This window comes from Bidens hawaiensis, unplaced genomic scaffold (assembly GCF_021521415.1).
Source record: "Bidens hawaiensis isolate Kalapana, Puna unplaced genomic scaffold, B.hawaiensis_p1.1 tig00001961_1, whole genome shotgun sequence".
Classification (NCBI taxonomy): Eukaryota; Viridiplantae; Streptophyta; class Magnoliopsida; order Asterales; family Asteraceae; genus Bidens; species Bidens hawaiensis.
In genome coordinates, this window is record NW_027491109.1 from 46,686 (window position 1) to 58,317 (window position 11,632).

The 11,632-nt window shown below is 34.0% G+C and overlaps 2 protein-coding genes across 2 annotated transcripts; one reads left to right on the forward strand and one right to left on the reverse strand.

The window, feature by feature from the left end:
• Positions 1–3,372: 3,372 nt before the first annotated feature.
• Positions 3,373–4,350, forward strand: LOC143604238 (uncharacterized). The gene is made up of 3 exons (XM_077080779.1): positions 3,373–3,465; positions 3,547–3,778; positions 3,860–4,350. The coding sequence occupies exons 1-3, from the start codon at positions 3,373–3,375 to the stop codon at positions 4,348–4,350; spliced, it is 816 nt and encodes a 271-aa protein (XP_076936894.1).
• Positions 4,351–5,460: 1,110 nt separating this feature from the next.
• LOC143604248 (uncharacterized) lies at positions 5,461–6,284 on the reverse strand. The gene is made up of 3 exons (XM_077080786.1): positions 6,087–6,284; positions 5,954–6,032; positions 5,461–5,885 (listed from the first exon to the last, which is right to left on the reverse strand). Exons 1-3 carry the CDS (start codon positions 6,282–6,284, stop codon positions 5,461–5,463), a joined length of 702 nt encoding a protein of 233 aa, XP_076936901.1.
• Positions 6,285–11,632: the final 5,348 nt, after the last annotated feature.

An 11,632-nucleotide genomic window follows, 5' to 3' on the forward strand; every position in this document is an offset into this window, starting at 1 on the left:
ACAACATTGCGCCGGGGGGCGACAAGAATTATCGCCTGATGGGTTTTGGATTTAATACTATCATATTAGTATATATATATATATGTGTGTGTGACTACAACACCATTACACCCCTAGAACAAAACCCCTCATTTGCTGACCTGATGGCCACATATAAGATATCCTTCCATTTTGTAGTCCTTCCACTACACACCCTAAAGGCATCTCCAATGGAGATGTTTGTGGGCATTCGGAATTGATATGGCATATAGGTGGAGAGAGTGAACAGTGGGAGTGAAATTTGTCAAAAAAAATTCATATGTGAGTTATAAAGTATGTTACGGAGGAGGAATAGAAGAAAAATAAAATAAAAAAGATACGAGGGAGAGAATGATATGATTGGGTACCAATAGAGGGGCTCTAACTATGTTAAGAGGTGTTTGGGATTCCTTATCTTCATCAACTTATAACTTATAAACTTTTTAAAAAAGTTAATAATGTGTAAATAATGTTTGGCAAACAATAAGGACTTATGGTTTTTAACTTATGGCCAAGGCAAAATAAGAGGGTTTTGAAAAGTTATGATTCTCTAACTTGTTAACTTAATGGGTATAATATTTCCATTAAACCCTTCACAAATCACGACCACCTGCATCTTAACTTCTCTATCTACCACTTGCATCATAACTTCTTCATCTACCACCTACATCTATGCATCTTTTCATCTCTTTAATTCATCTCAGCTCATCCCTACCAGGTTTGTTTAACTTTTTGATTTCGTGAAGAATTTCGTTAGATTAACTGCCATGTGTGATGTGTATTCCATCCTGATGTTTCATGCTCCGGTTTTTGTGTTTACAAAGTTAGGGTTCTTCATGTTCACTTTTACTTAGGGTGGTTCAATGTCACTGTTATATTACCTAAAAACATCATGAATCTTTTAAACTTTTGATTTATAATTCAATTAGCATGAATCCTGTATAGTTCATGAGATTTTGTGACAGCTTTGATTTATTTGAGCTTCTTTAATTTGCAAGATTTAATCATGCCCGTCACATGTTTAATGAAATGTCTCAATGAAATTTCATGTTATTTTGATTAATTCAAGTAGTTAACAACATGACCAAAACATTGCTTTCAATTAGCTACTATTTAGATTGTGTTTTGTGTTGATTTGTATGCTTATATTGAAATGAAAAAAAGCAAATGGAATGTGTTTTTGTACGGATTTAGGTTGTATTTGTAGGTTTTATATTCACACAATATGCTTAAGTTTGAGCTACTTCCAAGTGATGATTAATTTAAGTTATTGATAATGATATATTAGTGTTAAAAAACATTTGATTTTGTTACCGTTTCATTTTATTTGTTTGATTTTTTTTATGGAATCTTGGAAAATTCTTTTGGTTTTGTTTGGGACCATAGAATGTGATTTTAGTATTGCATTGATTTGTAGCTGTGAATCAGATAATGGAAAAATCCACTATAAAGAATAAAACAAAGTTCTTGTGGTCTAATGATACATTCAAGGAGTTTATCGATGCATGCTTGCTTGAACTTAGAAAGGGAAACAGACCCGGTACACACTTTACTAGGACCGGGTGGGAGAATATAGTAAAAACTATGCACGAAAAAACAGGCCCCTTGATCAAAAACAAATTGAAAACAAATGGGATGTCATGAAGAAATAATGAAAGCTTTATGATCGCTTGATTAGGCTTGAAACTGGAATCGGTGGGACGAGAAGCTCAATCAATGCATCGCCTGAGTGGTGGGATGAGAATATAAAAGTAAGTTCTTTTGTTATTTTCATAGATGATTATTAATATAGATAATATACATAACATGTTTGTTTATATATATTATTAACCTGCTTGTTTTATTAACCTGTTTGTTTTATTAGTATAGATAATATATTAACCTGCATTCAATAAAAGAAGTGTTACATGTTTAAACTTTTAAGACAACTACTGATAACATTTAACTTGTGTGACTCCATTTATACATAAATTTGTTGAAGCTAGTGTCTAATACCATACATTAAACATCGCCAAGTAAAAAGTCATGTTTTTTCACCATATAAAGTTTTACCTTTCTTGCCACCGTGAGGTGGAGCCGTATTCCAAACTTTGTAGTTACGGTCTTGTTTATTTAATGAAGATGCAAAATGGTTTAGTTTAGAGGTTGTTGTAACAGGATCATAGTTTAGTTTATTGAATTAGTGATCGTTTGTCGGTTTTGGTTCGATTCGCTTAATTTCGATTAATAACCGAAACCAAACTTGGGCTAAATTTTTTGCTTACAAATACATGAAATGGGCTAAAATATATGAAAATTGGATGGTTTGGTTCTTTTGATTTCGGTTCATAGAGGGTAAAAAGAAAACAAATAATGTTAATGTTCGGTTCGGTTTTGTTGGTTTTTGGTTCGATTCGGTTAATAACTGAGACTAAACTTGGGATAAATTTTTAGCTTAGGAATACATGAAATGGAGTTTATAAAAGCTAGCAATATGTGAAAATTGAATGGTTCGGTTTTTTTTCTTTCGGTTCACCAAGAGTAGAAAAAAAACATATAATATTAATATATGGTTCAGTTATTGCTCACGTCTAGTTTTTGTGTTACATAATGTGAAACTAAGTGTTGCATTTGTTTTAATAAGATCATAGTTTAATTTATTGAATTATTGAGTTAGTATGTAATGTTTTATGCTTGAAATGCATGTTTACTGTTTAGGAAACTTATTTTGCAGGTTTTGTGTATTGAATATGAAACTAATTTGTTATGTTTAGTGTTTAGAAAGATATAAAATATAAATAGGAGTGGTTGGGCAGCTTCATTACTCTTTCTCGTGAAAAAAAGTCACTTTTAAGCATTCAGATTCATGTGATTATCCACAACTAGTTTTGATTGGACTTGTTTTTTCCTAACCATATTTTTCATTATTGATAATATAAAGACTTGTTTATCTTGTAGGTGGATAAAGACTTTGCCAAATTTAGGGGGTGAAAGTTTTGAAATATTCAAGACGCATTATGCTTCTTGTTTCGGGATTCGGTTGCCGTAGGAGATCAAACTATGATTCCGTTACAGTTTCAAACTGATAGCAATATGAATGTTGAGGGCAAAGAAGACAGTGATGAAATAAGTTTAAGTGTTGGTGACCCTTTGTTTCCTAATTTCATTGAAAGTTGTTCGGGTAAAAGGAAAAAGTCTAAGAATGGTGCCAACAAACGTTCATCCGAGTGTAGAACTTCATCTTTGGAGGATAAGATAGATGTTGCATTAATTGTCTTATCAACAAAAAGCACATAAACTTTTCCATAAAATACTCCCTTCCCAACAATTGAAGGTTGCATGAGCATTGCCATCACTTTTGGAAGCCGTGCTTAGATGAGTCCTGAAATCATCAAGCAAGCCGCAAACTATAATGATGATGTACTCGCATATATATTAAATAATCCTCGGTATTATCCAATGTTCAAGGTATTATCTAATGTTCAATGTTTTTAATGGTCTAGTTCATTTTACAAATGATTTAATTATTATATCTTGTTGTATTTATAGGATTGCATTGGCGCGATTGACGGGACACAGGTGAGGGCATCGGTTCGATTGAACGAACAACTAAAGTACATTGGTCGAAATGGATATGCCACACAAAATATAATGTTTGTTCGTGATTTTAACATGTGCTTTACATTTGTATGGGTCGGATGGGAGGGGACTGCACATGACACTAGAATCTTCAATGAAGCCTTACAGAGACTTGCTCTTAAGTTACCACATCCAACGTGTGGTTAGTATAATTTTAGTAATGCAATTTGTATGTGTTTAATATTTGTTAGAAACGACTAACAATTGTTTGTTTTATTTGTAGATAAATATTACGTTGTTGATGTCGTATACCCAAATACTAAACGGTATCTTGCTCCATACAAATGTGCGAACATCTGTTATCATATACTGGATTTTCGACGTGGACAAACTAGTGCTTTGCGTGCTCCTCGCGAAGCAAAAGAGACATTTAACTATATGCACTCATCATTGCGAAATATCATTGAGCAAACTTTTGGAGTGTGGAAAGCTAGGTGGACATTATTGAGAGATATGCACCTTAATTACACATACAATTACCAAGTGAGTATTGTGTTAGCGTCGATGGCAATTCATAACTTTATTAGAAAGGCCGGTAGATTTAATGAAGCATTTAACACGGCCCAACTACAATCTTACAATCCCGTAGAAGATGGTGCTAGTAATGAAGACGAAGAAGATGTTTTGGCTACAAATCGTACGGGTGATGATGTTATGCTTATGACAGCGATAATAGATGTTATTGCGCAAGAAGTAATGAAATCGTACGGGTGATGTAGTATGACATTATTATAGTTATTATTGTGATTTTTGGTGTTTTTTTTAAGATTCTGAACGTTATATTATTATAGTCTAATCAAGAAATTAAAATTTTGAAAATGAGTTTTATGTTATATCTTTCGTATTTTTTGTTCAATATGCTAGAGATGAAAAAAAAAGTATATAATAGTATAAATAAGTAATCCCAAACACTTTTTAAAAAACAGTTTATTAATTTTTAAAATAATGTCATTTTTGGTCATTTTACATGAATAAGCTAAACCAAACACTCTTTAAAAACAACTTATTAACATAAGCTAATCCAAACACTTTTATACAAACTTCTTTTCAAAAATTCATATGTTTATAATTCCTTTTCACATAAAGTCCTTTTGGCCTTAAATAAGGAATCCCAAACACACCCTAATTATACAACGATAAACGTAAACTTAATTGTTGTGTGTCTATCATTGAAAATAGTTTTGAGTCAGTAAGACCTTGAAAGAACTCTACATAACAATATTTTTATTTTTTTTATCTTTCCATATTATGTATTATAAATATAAGTTGCATCTAAAAAAATATTTCTCTTTATGTTATCGACTTTTAAAATAGGTGTAACAAGTATTCCATTACAATGTAAATAATAAAAATTTGCAAATAATCTTGTAAACAAAAAAGAAGTAAGCATATAACAATCATAGATGAAATAAATCAAGATGATAATAGTTTGGATTGTGTTTGCGATGTAAATGTATAATAAATAATTGAGATATAGGTACAATGTCACACCCCAAAATATTTGAAAAGCAAAAACGGGTATTATAAATTAGGTGTTGTTTGTTTTTTCAGAGGTAAAACATCTGCAGTCTACGGACCGTATCTGCAGGCATCTCCAGTAGAAGAGGTGGACCAAACATCTGCAGTTTGTAAGAAGAAGACTGTTTGTTTTTTAACGTTTGTAGACTGCTAAAATAAACTAAATAAACTGAAACATAAATAAAAAGGTTTTCAACATCCAAATTTAAATAATAGTCAACAACACTGAAATAATATTCATAATACCACAAACATTTTTTAAATCATTTATTCCGTACTTTGCATTAAATGCTCAGCAATTTCATCTCATAACTGAGTCATATATTCCCGATGTGATGCAGTGCCAAGTGCTTCAACCTCGTCTTTATTAGCATCAATGTGCCCACGACTACTTCCAAGCGACACATCGGGTTGATCGTATTGTGTAAACAACTCATCATCCAAATCCCGCTTCCTAATAAAATTATGTAGCGCGAAACATGCAACGGTAACGTTCCTTTGTGTTTCCAATGGAAATGATGTCCTTCTCTTCAATATAGGGAATCTTGCTTTCAAGGCACCAAAAGCACGCTCAATGACGTTTCGAAGTTTTGCATGTGCATGATTAAATTTTGCTTTATTGGTTAACACACATTTCCGGCGAAAATCTCCAAGCCAATACCTCACATTACGATATGGAGCCACAAATCCTCGTATGTGTGCATACGCCGCATCACAAAGATAGTATTTCTCTATAAATGTTTATAATTAATTGCAATATTAAACTAACATAGAAATAATTAACAAACAATAAACAAACCTGATGATGAAAATGGGAATGGCGCACGTGGATCTAATAATGCCTCTGATAATATTCTAGAATCATGTGCTACCCCTTCCTATCCGGCCACAAGAAAAGTGAACATCATGTTAAAATCACAAATTGCTAATACGTTTTGGTAACAATCACCATTTCCCCTTCCTCTATATAAATCTTGTTGCCTAGTAGAAACAACAACATGTATCAAGGTCCCATATAGTGCACCAACCGCTACAATAAAAATCTTTCGTAGCCTCTTGTTATGTCCCGGAATGTTTGGATTCAGATTGAAAGAAGTTGGTACTATCATATCTTTGGCGAAAAGCATCATTTTATCCAACACTTCATAAAAAAATTTATGAATTGTTTGCTTTGAGTGTTGAAATCTACGCTTGATAACCACGTAACGTTGATTATGGCCGATTATCATAAAAAACATAGCCATCTTTTCCTCAACCGAAACATGTTTACTATCCTTTAATGAATAATTTGTTCTAAAATGTGCACATAGTCGGACAATGATTCACGGGACATGCGTAGCAATTCAATGCATTGTTTGGGATTTCCTTGCAATAACTCTAAAGTGTATTTAATTCCTGTCATTTCCGAATCATTGTCTCGCTTTCATTTCAAACCCCTCTTCCAAAAAAAAGCGGACATACAAGTACATAACAACTACTAGAAGTTTTTTCTCATCATTATCCATTATGAACCTGTTAATAAAACATAAACAACCATGTCACATAGCCATAAAAAACAACCATTATCATAAAACATAAACAACCATGTCACATAGCCATAAAAAAGCATACAATGTGTTCAACATAACCAAAAAGCATACAATGTTTTCAACATAACTAAAAACAAATAATTTTTCAACAAAACAAAAAAAAAACATACACCAAAAGCAAATAATGTTTTCAACAAAACCCATGTTCTTCACTACTTCATAAGTCCTAAATTTTTAGCCGTCATCTCGATCCACCCTTTTAACAAGGCAAGAATATCTGGCAATGCTATCTACGCCTCTCTCATGTCTGAAGACACTCCAAAAATATGAAAAGCAACTAAATATAGAGGGTCTCTCAGCTCTAACCAAACCAAATTTAACTTCTCATAACACTCAACAACTGTTGTAACTGTTGGGTGTTTTTTTCGGAGGTTTTTCTCTAGTAAAATGTCGCAAAGCATTTTGCATTTCAAGTGCTAAATCCTCAAGAGTGACAGATGATGATGATTTTGAGGTTTTAGCCCTTTTGGGGGTAGGCTTAGGAGTATGCTCGGTAGTAGGCCCGGTAGTAGGATTAGTGCCGACATCATCTTCTGTGCCGCGAAAAATGTTTTCCATAATCATAAATGGTTGGACCGGTTGGAGCCGATGACAAGAGGATTATCCAACCACTGATGTTTGGGTTGAGGTCCACTTGCGATTCCCAGTGGCAGTATTACCATCAAACAGTTGTGCACAAAGTTCCGGAAATGCTAATGGAGTTGTTTTTAATGATGCAGCTTTTGGATACCCCTAAAAAAATAGTGGTAGATATTAAAATATAAACTAGGGGTGGACCTTAAGGTAGAGGTAGATGTTAAAAAATAAAAATATATGAATATACATTCTTAAATTCTTCCAATTCCTCGTTCGTTAAGGTAATGGTATTTGTTTGAGGATTGTATATGTTGTCGGATTTGTTTTTCAAATACACCCATCCTACGTATTTGGCTTTAAGATTATCATAAGCGTTTTTCATTTGTTTTTGAGTCAAATCCAACCCAAACTTTTTCTTAAGAATACTTCTTAACTTAACCTATGAGTCTTTGTGCAAACTCGACCCCTTTTTTACCCACAGTGTTTATCTCTTCAATGCAAGTTTCTAATAAATATTTTAGATGCTCAACTGACCATTGTTGTTTCTCTCCCATTTTTATGATCAACTAACAAGAAACAATTCTATTAAAACAACAATTTATCGAACCTAAACTTTCTACAAACTTTTTTCAACAACAAACTCATAAAAATATTCCACAAACCTAAACTTTCTACAAACTAATAACAATCTAATAAAACTAACAAAAATCTTTAACAATTAACAAAAAACTACAAAATTTATTCAACAACAAACTAATAACAATATTCAACGAACCTAAACTTTCTACAAACTAATAGCAATCTAACAATATTAACAAAAACCTTTAACAATTAACAAAAAAATACAAACTTTACTCAACAACAAACTCATAACAATATTCAACAAACCTAAACTTTCTACAAACTAATAACAATCTAACAAAATTAACAAAAACCTTTAACAATTAACAAAAAAACTACAAAATTTATTCAACAACAAACTAATAACAATATTCAACAAACCTAAACTTTCTAAAAACTAATAACAATATAACAAAATTAACAAAAAACTACAAACTTTATTCAGTAACAAACTAATAACAATAATCAACAAAACTAAACTTTCTACAAACTAATAACAATCTAACAAAATTAACAAAAACCTTTAACAATTAACAAAAATTAAAACTTTAACAATCTAACAAAATTTAACAAAATTAACAAAAAACTAACAAAATCTAACAATCTAAAACTTTTACAATATAACAAAATCTAACAAAATCACTTATGAAATTCAAACTTATTCAAATCACCATGAGAGGGAGAGAGAGGCTATGAAATAGAGAGAGAGAGAGAGAGAGATAATCAAACTTGGACAGAGAGAGAGAGAGAGTCCGGTGGTGGAGGAGTGGAGGCGGCGGCGGTGGATGTAACACCCTTGACAAACACAACATCGTCCCACTTTTAGGCTATCCCACATCGGCCGTGGACAAGAGAGATCCTTGGTTCATAAGTAAATGTCTTGCCTCTTCAATCACCAACGTGTTTTGGGTAACCAATAACAAATCCATGAGCTCTTCGTGGGCAGAGCGGACAATATTGGTGGTGCGAGGGGCCGGATGTTACAGTGGACGAGTGGAGGCATGGAGGCGGCGGTGGAGGAATGGAGGAGGTTAGGGTTGGAGAAGAGAAGAAGATAGGGTTTGGAGTGAAGTGTTGTCTAATGAAGGAAAAAAGAAGAAGTGGAGGAGAAGTGGTGAGAAGTGATATGTACAAGACTTCTACGAGAAGAGGACGCGCAGATGTTTTTAAATGAAATGTCTTCTAAAAAAACAAACACACTGCAGAGCACAACGTCTGCGCGTGGTATGCGCGGCGTAGATAAAAGAGGTGGGGAAGTGCTTTTAATGAAAAACAAACACCCCTTTAATCACCTTAAAAGCAAACGACGAGTTAAGCTGATAATAATGAACTTCTAAATAAGCCAATCGGCACGAGAGATAATATTGACAAATCTTAAAGTAAAATTAATACGACTTATTGATGTGCTAAAAGTAGTTATAAAATTATTAACTAAATTACCCTAATCTAGACACTAAGTTATAACACCCCGGCTAAACCGGAATACGCCTGGGGGCGACGTACAGATTGGAAGAAGTTCCATGAAGCTATGGGAACAAGATTGAACATCAGTATGACGTATCATTCTCAAACAGATGGGTAGTCTGAAAGAACTATCCAAACCCTTGAGGATATGCTATGTGCTTGTGTTTTAGATTTTGGAGGAAGTTGGGATGATCATCTGCATCTGGCAGAGTTTTCTTATAACAACAGCTACCATTCGAGTATTGGCATGCCACCGTTTGAGATGTTGTATGATAGACGTTGTAGAACTCCTGTATGTTGGGGAGAGATTGGTCAGAAAGATATTGGAAGTCTAGAAGTTGTGCAAGAAACCTCTTTAATGTTTGATCAGATCAAAGCAAGTATGAAAGCTGCTCTAGACCGTCAGAAGTCCTATGCTGATAAGCGGCGACGACCGATTGAGTTTAGCGTTGGTGACAATGTGATGCTCAAGGTCTCGCCTTGGAAGGGGATCACTCGTTTTAGGAAGAGAGGAAAGTTAAGTCCAAGGTACACTGGACCGTTTAAGATCATAGAGCGTGTTGGTGAAGTAGCTTACAAGCTGGATTTGCCTGAAGAGTTAGAAGGGATTCACTTTACTTTTCATGTTTCTCACCTGAGGAAATGTCTAGATTATGACACGTCCCACGTGCCATTAATCGATATTGAGGTTTATGAGCAGTTGAATTACGTCGAGCAGCCTATAGAGATAGTGGACTGTAAAGAAAAGCAGCCTCGTCATAAAGTTATTCCTTTAGTGAAAGTGATATGGAAGCATCGTAAGGGATCAGATGCTACTTGGGAAGTTGAAAAAGAGATGCGCAAGTTTTACCCATAATTGTTTAAGTAAGAGTTAGGTTCCGAGGACGAAACCCTCTTTTAAGGAGGGTAGACTTGTAACATCCCAAAATTTCTAGGAATAATATTTAATATATAATTTATGTTAGAAGAATTAAACTGAGTTAGTAGATTAATAAAATAATAATAAAGATAGAAGATGGTAGGCTAGTTAAAATGAAATGGATTATGGACTAAAACACAAAGATGGGCCTAAGGTCCATAGGCTTAAGGGTGTATAAATACCCCTTAAACCCTAATCCTTTCCATTTTCATCCATCTCTACACCATAGCCTACACCATCAAAAATATACACTTAAGCCAAACACTCTCTACTTTATTCCATTCAACGATCCAAGGCCAACCGAATGTAAGAAATCATTTATCTCAGCTGACCCAACATATTAGAACCCGACACCGCAACCCCGTGATGCCGCATGAGCCGTTTAGATCTAGATTTACCTTTATTCGGGTGTTTAATCAACCAAAAATGAGCTTAAGGGCCACCTTAGCTCAGATCTGGACACCTCGAAGCTACTCAGATCATAAACGATCAAACTCCGATCAACCATGGTGGTTAACGACTTAACGGCGGCTGAAGGCGCCATAATCGAAGAAAAACCTTAAAAACGCGAAATAAGAAAGCCAAACTGAACAGTGGGCGTATAAGTTTACGCGTCATATAAGTAGGGAAAGGACGTATAAGTATGTACGACACATATGTATATTTAACGCGTAAGCATAGGCAACGTATATGTACATCTAGCGTGTAAGTGTATGTAGCGTGTAAGTACGTAATGTATAAGTATGCACCGTATATACATGCAACGTATATGAACACGTATACGCCGTGTATGTGTGTAGAACGATATGCATGACTTATGCGCCAGCAAGACTTATACGCTGGACGAACTTATGCGTTGGAGCTAAGTTATACGCCTAGAACTTATACGGGCCTAAAGATGATTTTCCAAATAAACGAAAGGATAAACAGCTTATACGTATGTAAACGATATATATGGACTTAAATGATGGCTAAGATAAGAATAAGTAAATAATTGATAATGGAAGTTAACATTGTCACACCCCAACCTAAGGCGGAAAGATCGGGGCGTGAGCTGATTGTCACAGCTCACAAGGTTACTATAATGGAATTATAAAAAGACAATATCTAATTAATTTATTTATTATCAAACAACATTCATATATAACAAAAATAAAGAAAATTACAAATACAAAACCAACTATTCTTGTATATGTTTTATCCTAAAGTCATCTCTATGTGAGCTTCAGTTCGATAAGCAATCCAAATCTATAACCTGCAAATGCGTACAAAATATATGTTTGTCAACAACACATGTGAGTGAGTAGAT

Bases quoted from the DNA above. Each gene is read 5' to 3' on its own strand.
- LOC143604238 (XM_077080779.1), top strand. From the start codon at position 3,373: ATGAGTCCTGAAATCATCAAGCAAGCCGCAAACTATAATGATGATGTA. The intron at 3,466-3,546 runs GTATTATCTAAT...TTGTATTTATAG, and splicing joins GGTATTATCCAATGTTCAAG to GATTGCATTGGCGCGATTGA. The intron at 3,779-3,859 runs GTTAGTATAATT...TTTTATTTGTAG, and splicing joins GTTACCACATCCAACGTGTG to ATAAATATTACGTTGTTGAT.
- LOC143604248 (XM_077080786.1), bottom strand. From the start codon at position 6,284: ATGATGCTTTTCGCCAAAGATATGATAGTACCAACTTCTTTCAATCTG. The intron at 6,033-6,086 runs GTATTAGCAATT...GTGGCCGGATAG, and splicing joins ATGGTGATTGTTACCAAAAC to GAAGGGGTAGCACATGATTC. The intron at 5,886-5,953 runs GTTTGTTTATTG...AAACATTTATAG, and splicing joins ATTCCCATTTTCATCATCAG to AGAAATACTATCTTTGTGAT.